The sequence below is a fragment of the Chionomys nivalis genome, chromosome 9 (genome assembly GCF_950005125.1).
Source record: "Chionomys nivalis chromosome 9, mChiNiv1.1, whole genome shotgun sequence".
Lineage (NCBI taxonomy): Eukaryota > Metazoa > Chordata > Mammalia > Rodentia > Cricetidae > Chionomys > Chionomys nivalis.
Genome location: NC_080094.1, coordinates 61,626,264 through 61,644,705, shown reverse-complemented (window position 1 = coordinate 61,644,705; position 18,442 = coordinate 61,626,264). Strand labels below are relative to the sequence as shown.

The window sequence follows — 18,442 nt, the reverse complement described above, 5'->3', positions numbered from 1 at the left end:
TTATTGAAATGGCCTTTTATAAAATGCTGTTTAAAATTAATTATAGAAATCATGCAGAGCCTCCCACTTCTCTATTTTAAAGCACTAAGCAACAATGGTATAGAATTAGAACCACAATTGCCCCTAGGAGTGTGCCTACCCAAAGTGTTATGCAATAGGGAATGATTTATGTGTATCAAGAATATGAGCAATGACGTGAAAATGAAATTGAGTCATTAGGCTGTGGTGTTTCTAATTTGGTGAACCTTCTGGAAGTAATGACTAAACCACAAATTTATTTGATGAGAATTTCCCAGTTCAGTTGAATCTAACAGATTGTGCCATTGGCATGCTGGATGTATAGGATAGAAGGGGATTTGTCTGAGTGAAGAAATAGTAAGGCAAGTTACCAGCTCCTCCCTTCCCACAGAGGATACCTTCTATAAGTTCATTAGACTGAGAGCTTATGAAGCAAGAGTGTTGGTTCCTTGCTACTTGTATGGATTACAGGAACACATAAATGGTCTGTCATGTGGCTTTCTAGCAAGATAGCTAGACTTAATTATTCATAAACACTCTTGCCAGTTAAGTTTAGTTCTGAAATTTTTCTTGTGTTTTAAAATACACTGGGTAGATAACAAATCAAGACTGGTCAGCTTCTGTGTAGTATTTTAAGAGAACAATGCTTTCTGGTTTTATGCCTCATTATTAAAACGAGAAAGATAATTTGGTTATAAACTGTATCTCCTGTAATGGGCAAAAGAATTGTAAAATGTGAAAGTAACACGGGCAGAAAGGAGTGCTTATTGCTGACGGGGGCACTCCTCTTCAGACATCGTATGCTGTGCTTCACTGGGCAGAAGACAAGGCTGTGTACTGCTTTTGAAGTCTGGCTGGATGAGAGCCCCTGCTTCCCAGCAGGTGGGGCTGGATAGGCACTGGCGCAAGGCTACCCTCCAGCTGTCTGCTCTCCTCTCACTGCCCAGGAACAACCTGACAGAGCCTGTGGGAAAGGATCCAACAAACAGCCTCCAATGCTGGAGGATGGGACTATATCTGTCCCCGTGGATACAGACTGAGCTCAAAGAAATGACATGTGATAACATGTTAAGTTTGACTAGAACAATCAGAAGGATAGAGAATGTCCCAAACCTACTTCAACTATGGAATACAGATTGAGCCTATAACTTTGTACTTGCTAGGCAACTATTCTTTTTTTTTTTTTTAATTTTTTTATTTATTTATTATTTATACAGTGTTCTGTCTGCATGCCAGAAGAGGGAACCAGATCAAATTACAGATGGTTGTGAGCCACCATATGGTTGCTGGGAATTGAACTCAGGACCTCTGGAAGAGCAGCCAGTGCTCTTAACCTCTGAGCCATCTCTCCAGCCCCTAGGCAACTATTCTTGAATTGAGTTATACCCCCAGATCAAAGTACCGTGTTGATGAGGGTTATCTAAGTTTTGCAAGAAGTTCAAAGGCAGACTTATGAATGCATCATTTAGAATCCCAGTATCTTTATACTCTAGAGAGAAATGTTCAGTCAACTCTGCAGATTACAGCAAAAACAATCATGAAGATAGTGCTATCAGCCGCAGATCACATTGATCTACATGTAGAGGAGGGAAAAGACCCTCTTAGAGAGAACTGCAGAGGACTGAGGAGTTTGTCCATCCATCCAAACTGATGGGAACTTCTCAGAAGCAGGTCAGCATCCCCTGGAGTTTGTTGGGGTAAAGAGTAGTCAGCAAGAAATGGCCATATAGTAGATATTTGGTCTTTTGATCAGAATGGTGCCAGAGTCTAGCCCCTGGAAGGACAAATACAGGTTTCACAGAAGAGCATCCATCATTCTTCACTCGAGGACATCTGCCCAGAAAGGTGAATGGCAGAGCAGAGGTCAGAAGCCCACGGCTGGGGAAGGTGGACTAGGAGTGGGATGAAATCAAGGAAGACACGGGGTATGGCTATGCCAAAGATCATGGAAGAAGGGTTTAGCATTCAGTTCACTAAAAAAAAAAATCTACAAATGGACCTCACTGGTGAGAGAGGTAACAGTTATAATGAATGCTACCCAATGGTACAGGGCTACATGACCACTGAACCAATTTTATAGCTCATGACAATCCCTAAATAGACGTCTCTGAGACCTAGAGAGTTCTGAAACAGAAGCTGGCTTACTGGGTAGGGGCAGCTCCCTGAGAGACCAGCCTGGACTCTTACTGGCTTACTGGGTAGGAACAGCTCCTTGAGAGGCTATCTTGGACTCTCGCTGGCTTACTGGGTAGGGGTAGCTCCTTGAGAGGCTAGCCTGGACTCTCGCTGGCTTACTGGGTAGGAACAGCTCCCTAAGAGGCTAGCCTGGACTCTCGCTAGCTTACTGGACATGGGCAGCTCCTGAGAGAGCAGCCTGGACTTTCACTGCAGGGCTAATCTGGTTGAGCTTTTGACTCTTCACTGCTACAACTCTATTTTTATAATCAAAAGGTCAAAGGTTTTAAATCATGGACCTCAGTATTTTTATTTCTGACAGAAACAATAAAAAGCTTATAGTACCTACCCAAGAACTCATTCAGGGTCAGAAGTCCAGAGCTTGGATTTCCAGGTGTAGAAATTGAAATTACATGTACCTGTCTGTTTTTCTCAATAAATTCCTTATTGGACACTTAATCTTGACCTTAATAAAAAAAACTCTGCCTCATTCAACAAGGGAGAACATAAAATTGAAAAGTAAATTTCTTTTTCTTTAGGTGTTTTTCTCCTGCCCTCCGGTTTCCATCAAATTTCTCAGCTTCTACCAACCGTTAAGTTGAGAATTCAAGAATAGTGTTCATTAGAATGAGTTGTTCTTTATCCCCAGATTTCTCCCTACAGATTTTAAAATTGTTTTCATAGGAATTTAGACTGCTTTGACATGCTAAGTCACTCCAGTAAGAATAGCTAAGAAAATAAAATAAACAACAACAAGAGTTTCTGGTGAGAATGTGGGGAAAGGTGAACCCTTATTCACTGCTGGTGAGACTGTAAACCACAATGGAGCAAGTGTGGTGATTTCTCAAAGCACCTAAAATAGAACCATATGACCCAGCTATTCCACTCTTGGGTATATATATGACTGGAAACCAACTAATTCGGAAATGCTTGAATTCTGCACTTATTTTCACACTATTTACAAATAGCCAGGAAATTTTTGGTTGAGAAAAACATTATATATATATATTTTTTTTCCATTATGCAGCCATAAAGAAAAGAATGAAATTATGACTTTCCAAGAAAGTAGATACAAGTAGAAATCATTATATTAAGTGAAATAAGCCAGACTCAAGAAAAATATTGAATACTTTCTCTTACATACGGAGCATAGATTTAAAATTATGTATGTGCATATATATATGTCTATATTTACCTATTATCTATCTATCTATCTATCTATCTATCTATCTATCTATCTATCTACAACCTTGTCAATCTAATCTCTTTCACTAAAGCACTTGTGTCATTTTCTGAGGTTCTTCCGAGAATTCTGGTATTGTGAAAATTTCTTTTTCTTCCTAAGGAGTTTACAAAGATATAGATTTCTTTGTCTCAGAGATAAGCAAATGTTTCAGTCACAGCCTCCTGGAAATAAAAATACTGGAAAGTGTCAGGGGGAGTTTTATTTGCTTGTCAAATTTTGGGACGAAGGGAAATGACACCGAAAAAGCCCTGGTAGCATTTACAATTTCATCTTGGAGACTTTTGCCTGTTAATTTGCACAGCAATGTGGATTCCTCCTGTCAGGTTTGAAAGACTGATCCGTGAATAAAAACACTGTAAAAATGAAGACAGAGCTTTGCCATGCTAAAAAACGGTGCCTAGTTTTCTCTTCATCACGCTACTCTGTTATCATCCACAGCTGCCTAGCAAGCATGGAGGCACTCTAATCTTCCTAGATGTCTCAATCTTGCAGTTATTATTTAATCCCTCTGAAAGAGCTGGGGTAGCGGTCCAAAGGAAAAACGTACACAGGTTAAGAGGGAATTGTTAGCCAGCTTTTGATGACCTGAGTCTAATTCATATATCAGGATTCATAATTGCATCTTTAGTCTGTAATGCCAAGAATGGAGAACAATGTGAATTATGGACAGTCTTCACATTCATATTTCTTACTGGATTGCGTGTGATGAAGTCCAGGACAATCCAGCCAACACTCATCTTGTTCTCTGCAGCAGTAAATTTATCTCAGCAATAGTTTCCACAGCATTGACCACAGCAAGCTGGAAATAGCTAAGCTGTCGGTTACCTGAATCTTAGCCAAGTCTGGTGGGTACCAGTGGAAACAAACAGCAGCTACAGACACCAACTGTTTTGTATTTTTTTATTAATTAGAAAAGGCTAATGTAACAGTTACATAAGATGATTAAATATGTCTAATGGGAATGTCTAGCTGCAAAACGTATTTTACTAGAGTAAATAACTCAACTTTTTTTAGAACAAAAAGACCACCCCAAGTTCGCTACCTACTCTGGCCTTTTGTATAACGCCGTCTTGTTGATTCATGCTCTGGTGCTGTTTATAGGGGAGGGACAAGGGTGATGTCATCTTTTTATAAAAGCTTCTTGGCATCAAAATAGTTGGAAATTTTGGATGGGCTCCAAGGTACACATGCTCATCTTCCATTCTGTATGAGCAGGGTTGTCACGACCACATTACGGCACTAGTAACACTACCCACAAACAGGCCACAGCGAGAAGGGAACGAGAGCAGTATATTCATAACAGTAAGGAAAGGAAGCACTATTGATTTGTGAATCTTGTCAGTAATTACTCGTGCGGCCTTTGACTTCACGAGGGGTAAATCTAATTGAAAAAGATTTTCGCTCTTTGTGCACTTTGCTCTTCCACGATTGCTGGCAGGGACATCCTAATCAGGTGTAATTAATGGCATTATTTGCAATGATACAAATAATAATTAAAAAATTCAAGAGTATGACCTCATTAAAGATCACTGAGTGGAAGTTAATGGGATTATAGAAGAGAAATCTAATTTAAAAACTATACACAAATTAAAAATGAATATGGGAAACAATTCTGAAGGCTCCTGTGTTGGGAAATAGGACTCTCTTCCTGTCGGGCACACTACCTTACTTCTCTCTTGGAGAACTGCCATAGACGCAAGCACATGTTTTATAATATGGTGTGAAATGGTAATTTAAATATTAAAAAGTATATGTTACGTGTGCTAATTTTCGGTATGATATTTTAATTAGCCTAGAGTTAATATCCTGGCCTCTCTTTGCATAACTGGACTAACTCAGTACACGGAGTGGCATGTTTTAGCACCAAACTTTACTTCACAAGGTGATGTAAAAGTGTTAGTTTATTGAAGCCACCCACTCAATAACTGAAAAGAGCCAGTTGACTGCTCACCAGTACAAGACCAGCACTAACCTGGAGCAAAGACACCATCTGATGATGCATTTCAGAAACACGCATGTGGGAATAGGGCTTCTACCTCTCTGTGATCATACCCTCTCAAGAGACCCAGAGACAGAAATTGCCCAGTGCTGACTGTGTTCTTAGGGACAGGGTCAGGTGACTTCGAGACACTGCTCCTCAGCATGCCATCTGTTCAGATGCTATGAGTAAAAGTCCCCAGATCTAAGCTGTTGACTCTTGAAGCCAGCACATCTAAATTCTGCCAGTTTGTTAAATTCTCTCACCGAACAGAGCAGTGTTCATCCTGTAACTTTACTTCTTTGTTAACTGTGTGCTACGTGATCTGCTGAAAGAGATGAGATGCTAGAAATGTCTCTATGCATGGCATTCAGTGACCTATGTCTTTACCTGTTCTGAAGTTCCTGGTTAAGAGAGGATTCCAAAGCAAGGTTCACCCAAACCAAATAAAAATCACAGACATGGAAACCCTATCTCATTACTTTGAAGGAGTCCGAATGGGTGAAATAATGACTAAGAATTACCAAACTAGAAGATGGCTCAGTGAGTGAAGTGTGAAGTGAGCCAGCCAGATGACCCGAGTTTAGATCTCAGCATCTGCTAAAGGCTGCTGCAGAAGCACAAGCATCTTTAATCCCAGCACTTCCCAACTGGGAGATAGAACAGGAAGACGGGGGAATCAGTAAAGACTTGCAGGCTAGCTAAGCAATCCGCAGAAAAAACAAAAGAGAACCTGTCTCAACAAGGTGAAAGGTGAGGACTGATATAACACCTGAGGTTGTCCTCTGGCCTCTGTACACTGTGGCATGCATGCGCTCACATTCAGATTCACTTGCACATGAACACACAGGTCATACAGACAAACACACATACAAATAATTATTATGCAGTTTGCAAAGGTAGATGTAATGCAAAATACTTAGAAAAAATTAAGTGTAGCAGATTGAGGAGACGGTCTCTTGAAAATGTGAATTTACACAAGGGATGTCTATCTATATTACAACCCCTCATATTCCAAATGCTCAAGGATCACGGTGGGAGGGGCTCTGGGAAGATTAGAAGAGTCAAAGGTGATGGGGTGACTTCAGTGAGACCGTGCTGCTTGCGTAGGACGGTGCAATCGCATCACAGTGGCTGTGACTCAATACCTGAGCAAGATGGGGGAGTGGGGGCAAGTGCCATTTCCAGCTGAAGAGGATTGGCAACTGATGACTGCTGGGAAAGAGAGTGCATGTTTTCTTCAAGAACATGGCTCCTGGAAGGCAACTCATGCTCTAGTAATGGCTCTACACTCATGTACATATAAGCAGCACTAACCTGGAGCAAAGATGCCATCTGATGATGCATTTCAGAAACATGCATTTGGGCTCAGTAATTGAAAAACAACACATACAACTAGGAAGGATAGTGGAGGAGGAACATGGCAGGAGTTGGAGGGGAGGGAATAGGCTTTTATTTCATCAAAACACATCATATACATAGATGAAATATTCAAACAATAAAAATTTTTAACAAAAACATGTTTATTAAAAGTGTTAAATATTAATAAATACATAATTTTAAAAATAAAGATCTAAATGTTTTCACAAGTGAGATCTTAGGAAGTAAGTTGTCTTTCTCTCTGCAAATAATCTAAAGCCAGTGAGTGGTACTGGTCAAAAAAGAACAGATTGGGGAAATTGTTGAGGATGGACTGAGGCCAAAAGCCACTCAGACAAATATGGTTCTAGGTGCGGACAATTCAGGGTCACCTGTTTCTCCAGAGCAGGTTCTGGGCCAGCGTGACAACCCTGGTGTGGCTGTGCTGCACTGGTGTCCCTGCTCCCAGGGAATGGAGCTGGGAAGATGTGCACTGTGACTTACCCTCAGTCCCTCCAGACTGTTAGAGGGACTTTGCTCTAATCCGTTCTTATCTCCTTTTGAAAATAAATGAACTTGTCTGGCTTTGTTCAGCACTTCAGGAAGTGCTAAAGCCTACGCCAGTGGTTATGTTCTGAAAGTCCTACCCTGGAGCTGTGCAGTGTCTGTTTTTCACTCCTCTCTAGGCTCTCGTTGTCACCCTTGCTCCCACTGCACTGTTCCACGCCATTCATGGATACAAGCGTGATTGTAACTGTAACTCCTACGTCCTGTTCAGTCAGTTCTGAGCTCTTTAAAACACAGACAGAGCTCGAGGACAGAATGGCTGAGACGGTTTTGGGAAAGAGGTTTCTTATGGGGTCTTGACTTACAGACATTTACATGTGTAACAAGAGAGTTAAAGCAGCATTCATCTGATAAGAAGAGTGAGATAGAAGAGGGAATGCAACAGTAAGCAGTAAGATATAGGAAAATGCATGCATATAAATGTCCAAGTTAATGCTAACTCTATACAAAACATAATATTATCTCCGAGTGGTACTATTTTGGATTCTTACGATTTTGACTTACATTAAATTAAAAGGGGGAGATAGGACAAAAATTAATCATAAAAGGTAAATTATAAATTGGAAAAATATTAAAGGCATAGAAAACAGATTATTAGTCTTAAATATAACTTGATTAACAATAAAACCATCCAAAATTATTATCAGAAAGGCTAAGAACATAAAACCAGCAAAAATACTGGGTGGAGAGAGAAACAATAAAATTAGTGTGGATTCAATCAGTTGGGCATTCTCACATGCTGCTTTATTTTTTGGATGTGCTTAGGTTTTCACATGTGTGTGCTGTCCACATACTTATGTGCATACAAGTAAGTGGAGGTCAGAGGGCAACCTTAGGTGCTTTTCCTTAGGCATCATTGCCTCTTTTTGAGACAGGGTCTCTCATTGGCCTTGGATTTGCTCAGTACACTGGGCTGGCTGGTCCAGTGATCCTCAGGGATCTGGTCATCTTCCCCTCTCAGCACCAATCTTACAATTCATGCATTCTCTTAGCTTAGTTTTCTATGTGTTCTTGGAATTGAAGGGAAGTATTTTTGTGCATAACTTAACAATCTTCCCAGCTCCCCAAATAATGTCACTTTAAATGATATCACAGGCTCAGATATTTTATCTGGAATCTCGAAAGATGTCATTTGGGCTTTGGAATTCATAAACATTCAAAAAAGAAAGAGATTGTGTGTAGCATGCACACATGTCAAACAGAACCGCCAGTCAGAGGAGAAGAAGTACCCAATATTCAGACATACTAATGTCTCTTCCATTAAACATACCAACAGCCATAGGAATTATGCTGCCAAAGATTGAAAACCAGGTGAATTTCTATCGATGACAGCTTTGCTACAACTTGAGTTCAGGTTAGATTTGATGCCAAATCTATCCTGAAAAAATTTGTGGTTTTCAAAGAAACATAGACTTTGCAATTATTGACAAGAAGTTCCTAACAGTTTGTGCAATTTTTTTTCTAAAAATCAAATTGGCCACATCATTATAAATTTTGGATCTTAAAATATAATACAATTTTCCTTTTTCTGAGAGGGAGAAAATAGCAATGCAGAACAAGAGTTATATGCAGGTGCGTCTGCAGTAATGCTATCTGTAATAATAGAAGTAGAATTCGCATGAAAACATAACAGTAAAGTAAAGGCTATATTATGAGGAAGTGAAATAAAGAGAGATTATGTGACCATAAAAATAATTTTGAGGGTACCTAATGAGTCAGGAAAAGGCTCATTACTTATTTCTGAGTGAAAAATTATACTTCGCATTCGCAGTGACTGCAATTAAGTATACACACATTTGTAGCAAAAAGATGAATATAACAAAATATTCACAGTGATCATAGCTAAGAATTAGAATTGAAGGTGAGCTGAATGGTGGAGGTGGACACCCTTAATCCCAGCACTCAGGAGGCAGAGGCAGATGGATCTCTGAGTTTGAGGCCAGCCTGGTCCATTGTGAGTTCCAGGACAGATAGGGCTACACAGAAAAACCCTGTCTAGAAAAAACAAAAAAGTGACTTTTACTGCAATATTTGTACTTATTTCTTTCAAGGTTTTTGTAAAGAGCATGCATTGTTCATATATATACATATATATATAAATATGTATATATATTTATAACTATTTATTTTGTCCCAAGAATTTCTCATACATTTTATCTGAGTATATAAAACAGCTCCTGTAGGAGGAATCTATGTAGTAAGTAGGTGAAGGGATGAGTTTGGTTGCCTCTTGCCCATAAGCCATCACTTTCTTGGAAGATATTTGGCTTTTGAGAAGAAACCCTAAACAAAATTATTGGTTCCTCCACTCACAAGGGTGATGGTAAAGTCTTAAAGCGGGGTCATAGCTATTTTCCAGGAAATTACAGCCATCACTTACTTGACACCAGCTGAAAAGCTCATCACAGGGAAGAAGAGTCCATCTGTGTTGAAATTCTCAAACATCCCCTGCACAGGTTGCCCGTTGATTCGGAAAGAAATGCTGGGTACTCCAAGGTCAAGGCAGCAGCTCACCACATCATCTGACCTCAGCAGATGCTGGTTGATTGAGGCCACAGCTCTGGGTATCCGGCCTGGTGAGTAGAGAACAGAAATAAAACTGTAGGCCCCTGGAGGCATGCATCTGGTAGACAGACATAGAGGATTCTACTGGAGATGGGGAAAACCAACAAGCATGCAGTATACGAAGGGTTCAGGATATACTACCATAGTGGGAAATGCAAGTCCTTACTGCATGAGATAAGAAAGAGGAAACTATCTCCTAAGCTGATGAGTGGATAGACATCATGCTTGACACGAACCAAGCTCTGAAGCTACTAAGAATAAGAACGATGAGGAGTGAGTCTTCCGGGCATATGCTCAGACTACCCTGGGGCTGGAAGGAACGGACAGATGACCTTTACTAAGTGGAAGTCATGGATGTAGGTGTATAGATGTTTAGTCACAGGCAAGAGAAGGTCTTGCTCCCTTCTGCTTTCTCAGAAAGATAGGACACTGTTTGAAAAGCCAGAAGAGAGGACTGAATCCCCTCTAGCCAGGAAACCACACAATAAGGTCTGACTGCTTGAAATAGCTTTATTCAGATGAGGAGGTAAACACATTGTCATTTATATCTGCATTAGTGCTTATGAAATGTTTTTCTTCTTCACAAAATGATTGAAGACTTCGGACCTAAAACAGTGAGAAAATAACTTGTTTTCCTGTGTTATTATCATCCTGATCCCCATCCTTCTCTCGGGTTTCTGTTTCTACAGGGAACAGAAGAGCAGGCAGGGAGAAGTTTGAAATTAATATAGGGTTTCAGGAATAAGAGAAAGACATCTTGTTTCTTAATTGTATAATTACTGTGTGTTCATTATAAACATTAACCATTATGTAGAAAAGTAAGAAAAAGAAAAATGTAACTCCACAATGCAGAGAATGAGTGGCTTTGGAATGCTTGGCCCACAACACGACATCATATTAAGATCCTGAAAGACTCAAGAACATCACAAAGAGGGTCCTAAAAAAGATAGGAGGTGCTGGGCGGTGGTGGCACACGCCTTTAATCCCAGCACTCAGGAGACAGAGGCAGGTGGATCTCTTTGAGTTAGAGGCCAACATGGTCTACAAAAGCTAGTTCCAGGACAGGCTCCAAAGCTATAGAGAAACCCTGTCTCAAAAAACCAAAAAAAAAAAAAAAAAAAAAGAGAGAGAGAGATAGGAGGCATAGGTTGCAGAGGAGGGCTGTGGAACGGAGTCCTCTCGACAGAACAAGGCTGATCATTCATGAGCCTATGGCAGCTGTGGATGTCTATGCATGAGTTAGGTGGGATTGAACCTCTCACCATTTCCTTGTGTGTAGGGGGTAGTGATGAAGCCCCACTTCTCACTGAGGGATAATGGACAAATGGACAGTTAAGGGGTACTGGAAGTGGGGATATAATTTTCTTTAGAAGTATAAACAATGACAGGTTGCCAGTGTTCCAGTAAATAATCCCCAATGCATGCTCTTGTGAACAACTCTAATTAAACTCAGTGGCAAAAAAACAAAAAACAAACAAACAAAAAAAAGCATTCAAGTAGGAGGGCACTTATTGGGAAGAAGGAAGTTTCCAGCAAAAGAGAGAGGAGTATCAGAGGGATATGTGAGAGGGTGGTGGAGGCATGAAAATGACCAAAATTCTATTAAAAAAATCAATGAAATTGTCAGAGAATCTAAAAAAACCCTTCCATTAAAACACACTAATTCTCATGTGCACACACACATTATACACACAGAGTGTAGCAAAACAAAGATGGACAAATCTTTTTGGACTTTTTTCTGATAAATCATATTATATTTATGGCATAACACACATATGTATATATAAAGCTAGATTTTAATGACTTCAGAACACATCATAAAAATAAATCTACTCTTGATGGATATGTGATGTGGGATTCCCCTCTGTATGCTGTGAATACCATTGGTTAACAAAGAAACTGTCTTGAGCCCGTGATAGGATAGAATAAAGCTAGGCGGGGAAAACTAAACTGAATGATGGAAGACAGGAGGCAGAGTCAGGGAGAAGCCATGTAGCCCTGCCAGAGATAGATGACGGAACTTTTTCTGGTAAGCCACAGTTTTGTAGTGATACACAGATTAATAGAAATGGGTTAAATTAATATGTAAGAGTTAGCCAGTAAGAAACTAGAGCTAATGGGTCAAGCAGTGATTTAATTAATATAGTTTCTGTGTGGTTATTTTGGGGCTGAGCTGCAGGCCGGCCGGGAATCAAAGTAAGTGGCTTTCTTAGTGCAGATATGTGTTATTTTTTTTAAAAAAAAACTTGTAATACATATTTGATGATGTTTCTAATCTCAATTTAGAACCATTCAAGGTTTTCCATGGTTACTGCTATTTTAGTAATAGATTAAAAACTAAATGGTTGATTTAAAAAAAAAAACAGCAAATTCATCATACTTTTAATTTAAAATAAATACACCCTCTAACTGATTTAGGTGAATGAAAAAGCCATATCGAAGACCCTTCCCCATCACAAATAATAAGGAAGTTCTCTTTGTGGCAGACTCCATCTCTAGGACTGAAAATCAAAAGTAGAAGACACATTTTGTGTCCTTAAGAAGTTCACAGTCTCTGGGCAGGGAGTGGCTATTTGAATAAAAATTACAACAAAAGGATAAATATTGGAATGAATGCCCTGAAGAGGAAGACGCCAACTCTGCCTGTCTGTCGGCAAACATGGGAGACACAGGGACCTGGAGAGTGAGCAGGATCCTCCATAAATGGGAAAGAAAGAGCCCAAGCTGAGGAAGGAACTGGGGAACATGGGAGTAATGAAGCCAGCGAGACAGAGAGCTTGGGAACGTACACTGCACAGGCCACAGTGCAGAATGCCACCAGTGGGGATCTCCAATTCATGGGGGGAGACTTTGGACTCTGTTTTTATAACTTCAACAATTTACTGACTCCTGATAACTGTTGTGGGACATATAGTCAAAATTATTTAAATGTGGAATAAAACTGAGCACAGTGTGAAGTGCAGGTAGTGTTGATATCTTTCCAATCTTTCCAGTTGATAAAAGACTGATCCCCTTAGTTCACTGTGGAGTCCAGTTCAGGTCCTATGATTTCCTCTCTTTTTTGGACAAGTCTGCTTTGAAAGGAAATAATGATACTAAACTCAGAAACTCATCGGTGACCACTGGGAGCCACAGACCCACCTGCACATAGAGGACTGATCACCAGAGCCATGGCCCCTCCTGAACCTGGAGGAGCGACCACCTGAGCCTCTGCCATTCCTGCTCATGGAGGAAGGATCAACAGAGCCACAGCCACCAACTGCACCAGTTGCAGGAAGAGGAACCCCTGAGGGACAAGCTCCACCTGTACCAACTGGAGGAAGAGACGATGGGTAGGCAGCAGTGCAAGAATTCATCCAGCAACATGAAGAGCAATAAGGCACTACCAGAAACTAGTGCTTCTACAACAGTAACACCTGAACATCCCAACACAGATGAAGCAGAAGAAAATGACCTTAAAATAACTTTATGAAGATGATTGAAGCCCTTCAAGAGGAAATGAAAAGTTCTTTTAAAGACGTGGAGGAAAAAATGAACAAAAAAAAAAATGGAAGAAATCAACAAATCCCTTAAAGAAAACAAAGAAAAAGAAATCAAGCAGGTGAAGAAAACAATTCAATACTTGAAAATTAAAATAGAGGCAATAAGGAAAACACAAACTGAGGGAATTCTGGAAATGGAAAATTTGGGCAAACAATCAGGAATCACAAATACAAGCATAAACAACAGAATATAAGAGATGGAAGAGAGAATCTCAGACACTGAAGATATGTTATAAGAAATAGATTCGTCAGCAAAGAAAATATTAAATCCAAGAAAGCTTAACAGAATATATTAACAGGAAGTATAGGGCACCATGAAAAGACCAAACCTAATAATAATCAGGATAGAAGAAGGTAAAGAATTCAACCCAAAGGCACAAAAAATATTTTCAACAAAATCATAGAAGAAAACTCTCCAAACCTAAAGAAGGATATGCCTATGAAAACAAGAAGCTTACAGAACACCAAACAGACTGGATCAAAAAAAAGTTCCCTCACTACAAAAAATTTTAACATTAAACATTCAGAATAAAGAAAGAATATTAAAGGCTGCAAAGGAAAAAGGCCAAGTAACATATAAAGGCAGACCTATCATAATTACTCCCGACTTCTCAATAGAAACAGTGAAAGCCAGAAGATCCTGGTCAAGTGTTATGCAGATACTAAGAGACCACAGATGCCAACCCAGACTACTATAACCAGAAAAACTTTCAATCATCATAGACGGAGAAAACAAGATACTCCATGAGAAAACTAGATTTAAACAATACCTATTCACAAATATAGCTCTACACAAAGTACTAAAAGAAAAACTCCAATCTAAGAAGTCAGCTATAGCCACAAAAAGCACAGGCAATAGATGATCTCAGAGCAGCAAATCCCAAAGATGGGAAACACACACAATGCCGCCACCACCAACAAAAATAACAGGAGCTAGCAATTATTGGTCACTAATATCCTTTAATATAAATGGACTTAATTAACCTATAAAAAGACACAGGTTAATTGATTGGAAAAGAAAACAGAATCCATCTTTCAGCTGCATACAAGAAACACACCTCCACCTCAAAGAGAGATATCAACTCAGAGGAAAGGGTTTGGGAAAAAAATTTTCAATCAAGGACCTAAGAAACAAGCTGGTGTAGCTATCTATCCTAATATCAAACAAAACAGACCTCAAACTAAAATCAATCAAAAGAGACAAAAAAGAGAGAACATTTCACATTCATCACAGGAAAAATTCACCAAAAGAAAATCTCAATTCTGAATATCTATGCCCCAAATACAAATACTCACATTTGTAAAAGAAACGCTACTAAAGCTTAAATCACATATTAAGCCATACACAACAATAGTGGGAGACTTCAACACCTCACTCTCACCACTGGACAGGTCTGCCAGTTGGAAAATTAACAGATAAATAAGGGAACTAACAGATGTTATGACTCAAATGCACTTAACAGACACCTATAGGACATTCCACACAAACACAAAACAATATACCTTCTTCTCAGGACCTCATGGAACTGTCTAAAAAGTTGACCACATAACAGGTAATAAACAAGCCTCAACAGATATAAAACAATTGTGATAACCCCATTATCTTATTGGATCACCATGGCTTAAAGATAGAATTCAACCATAACACTAATTTCAGAAAGTCCACGAATACATGGAAATTGAACAATGCTCAATTAACTCACCACTGGGTGAAGGAAGAAATAAAGAAAGAAATTATAGATTTCCTAAAATTCAATAAAAATTACTGCAAAACATACCCAGTCTTATGGGACACAATGGAAGCGAATTGGAAAGCTTATAACACTAAATGTCTACATAAAGAAGCTGGAAAATCCTACACTAGTGAATTAGCAGAACACTTGAAATATCTAGAATAACAATAAGCAGACTCACCCGAAGGAGTAGACAGTGGGAAATAATCAAATTGAGGGCCAAAGCCAATAAAATAGAAGCAAAGAAAAACAATACAAAGAATCAACGAGACAAAGAGTTGGTTCTTCCAGAAAATAAAAAAGATTGACAAACTTTTATCCAAACTAATCAAAATTCAGAGAGAGAGAGAATATCCAAAATAGCAAAATCAGAAATAAAAAGGGGGACATAACAACAGATGCTAAAGAAATCCAGAGAATCATCAGGTTATACTTCAAAAATCTGTACTCTGCAAAATTGAAAAGTTTAAAGGAAATGGACAATTTTTTGGATAAGTACCACATACCAAAATTAAATCAAGACTAGATAAACAAATTAAATAGACCTATCACCCATAAGGAAATAGAAACAGTACCAAAAAAACCTCTCAACCAAAAAATGTCCAGGACCAGATGGTTTCAGTGCAGAATTATACGAGAATTTCAAAGAAAAGCTAATACCAATACTCATCAAACTGTTCCACACAAGAAGCAGAAGGAATACTGCCAAACTTTTTTTTTTTTTAACAAGGCTGCAGTTACCCTGATACCCAAACCACACAAAAATGTAACTAAGAAAGAGAATTACAGACCAGTCTCCCTCATGGACAGTGATGCAAAAATATTCAATAAAATATTGGCAAACCAAATCGAAGAATACATCAGAAATATCACCCACCATGATCAAGTAGGCTTCATCCCTGAGATGTACAGATGGTTCAACATATGAAAATTAATCAGTGTAATTTACCATATAAAGAAACCCAAAGAAAAAAAAACATATTTATCTCATTAGATTCTGAAAAAGCCTTTGACAAAATCCACCACTCCTTCATGATAAAGGTCTTGGAGAGATCAGGGATACAAGCAACCTATCTAAACATAATAAAGGCAATATATAGCAAGCCAATAGCCAACATCAAATTAAATGGAGAGAAACAAAGTGATTTTACTAAAATCAGGAACAAGACAAAGATGTCCACTCTCTCCATATCTATTAAATATAGTCCTAGCTAGGGTAATAAGAAAAGGAGATCAAGGGGGATAAAAATTAGAAAGGAAGAAGTCAAACTTTTACTATTTGCTGAAGATATGATAGTATACATAAGTGAACACAGAAATTCTACCAGGGAACTCCTACAGTTGATAAATACTTTCAATAAGGTGGCAGGATACAAGAGTAACTCAAAAAAATCAGTATCCCTCATATATACAGATGATAAATGGACTGACAAAGAAATCAGAGAAACATCACCCTTCACAATAGCCACAAGCAACAAAAAATAGCTTGGGGGTAACTCTAAACAAACAAGCGAAAGACCTATATGATAAGACCTTTAAGTCTTTGAAGAATGAAAATGCAGAAGAAAGATATCAGAAAAATGGAAAGACCTCCCATGCTCTTAGATAGGTAGGATTAAAAAAATAGTAAAATGGCAATATCATCAAAAGCAATGTACAGATTCAATGCAATATCCATCAAAATCCCAGCACAACTTTTCACAGACTTCGAAAGAACAATACTAAATTTCACATGGAGAAACAAAATGCCCAGGTTAGCCAAAACAATCCTGTACAATAAAGGAACATCTGGAAGCATCACCACCCCTGACTTCAAGCTCTATTTTAGAGCTTCAGTAATGAAAGCAGTTACTATTGGCAAAAACAAAAACAAAAACAAAAACAAAATCGGTGGACCAATGGAACTGAATCAAAGATCATGATTTTAACCCACACACCTATGAACATCTGATTTTTGACAAAGAAGCTAAAATATAAAATGGGAAAAAAAGAAAGCGTTTTCAACAAATGGTATTGGTATAACTGGATATCGACATATAGAAGAATGCAAATAGATCCATATCTATTGCCATGCACAAAACTCAAATCCAAATGATCAAAGATGTCAATATAAATCCATCCATACTGAACCTCATAGAAAAGAAAGTGGGAAGTACTCTTGAACACACTGACACAGGAGATCACTTTCTAAATATAACACCAGCAGCACAGACACTGAGAGTGACAATTAACAGATGAGACCTCTTACAGTTAAGAAGCGTCTATAAAGCAAAGGACATGGTTAACAAGGAAAAACAGCTCCCTACAGAATGGGAAAAGATCTTCACCAACCCCAAATCTGACAGAGGGTCAATCTCCAAAATACACAAAGAACTCAAGAAACTACACATCAAGCTATGAAATAATCCAATTTAAAAATGGGGAACAAATAGAAACAGAAAATTCTCAACAAAAGAATCTCAAATGGCTGAAAGGGGCTTAAGGAGATGCTCAACATCTTTACTCATCAAAGAAATGCAAATCAAAGCAACTCTGAGATTCCATCTTAAAAAGATCAGAGTGGCTAAGACCAAAAATACTGATGACAGCTTATACTGGAGACTAGATGGAGTAAGGGAAACACTCCTCCATTGTTGGTGGGAGTGCAGACTTGTACAGCTGTTGTGGAAATCAGTATAGTGATTTCTCTGAAATTTCAGAATCTATCTCAATACACTGCAATACCACTTTTTGGCATATACCCAAAGAGGCACAATCACACCACAAGAACATTTTGCTGCAACTACCGTCATTGCAGCATTACTTTGTAGTAGTCAGAACCTGGAAACAATCCATATACCCCTCAACCAAATAATGGATAAAAAAAGTGGAACATTTACACAATGGAGTACTATTCAGTGGTTAAAAGAAACAATGGCATCTTTAAATTTGCAGGTGAATGGACAGAATTAGAAAAATTATTATGAGTGAGGTAACCTAGATCCAGAAAGACAAATATAGTATGTACTCACTCTTAAGAGGATACCAGGTATAAAACAAAGGATAACCAGCCTAAGTCCACAACCCCAGAGAAGCTAGAACCCCCTTTCAGAAACAGATGGAAGCAGATGCAGAGTTTCACAACTAACCAGTGGGCCGAGCTCCAGGTGAAGAGATGAAGAAGTGATACTATGAACAAAGGGTCAAGACCACGATGTAGAAACCCACAGAATCAGCTGACCCAAACCAGAGGGAGATCACTAACTCCAGACTGACAACT

General features: G+C 38.8%; 1 protein-coding gene across 1 annotated transcript in view; it reads right to left on the bottom strand.

The window, feature by feature from the left end:
* Nucleotides 1-18,442, bottom strand: part of Ryr3 (ryanodine receptor 3) — a 526,065-nt gene that overhangs the window by 227,982 nt on the left and 279,641 nt on the right. The window contains exon 19 of the mRNA XM_057780394.1: nucleotides 9,724-9,916. Within this exon, the coding sequence (XP_057636377.1) occupies nucleotides 9,724-9,916 (193 nt within the window). The remainder of the gene's footprint in view (nucleotides 1-9,723; nucleotides 9,917-18,442) is intronic.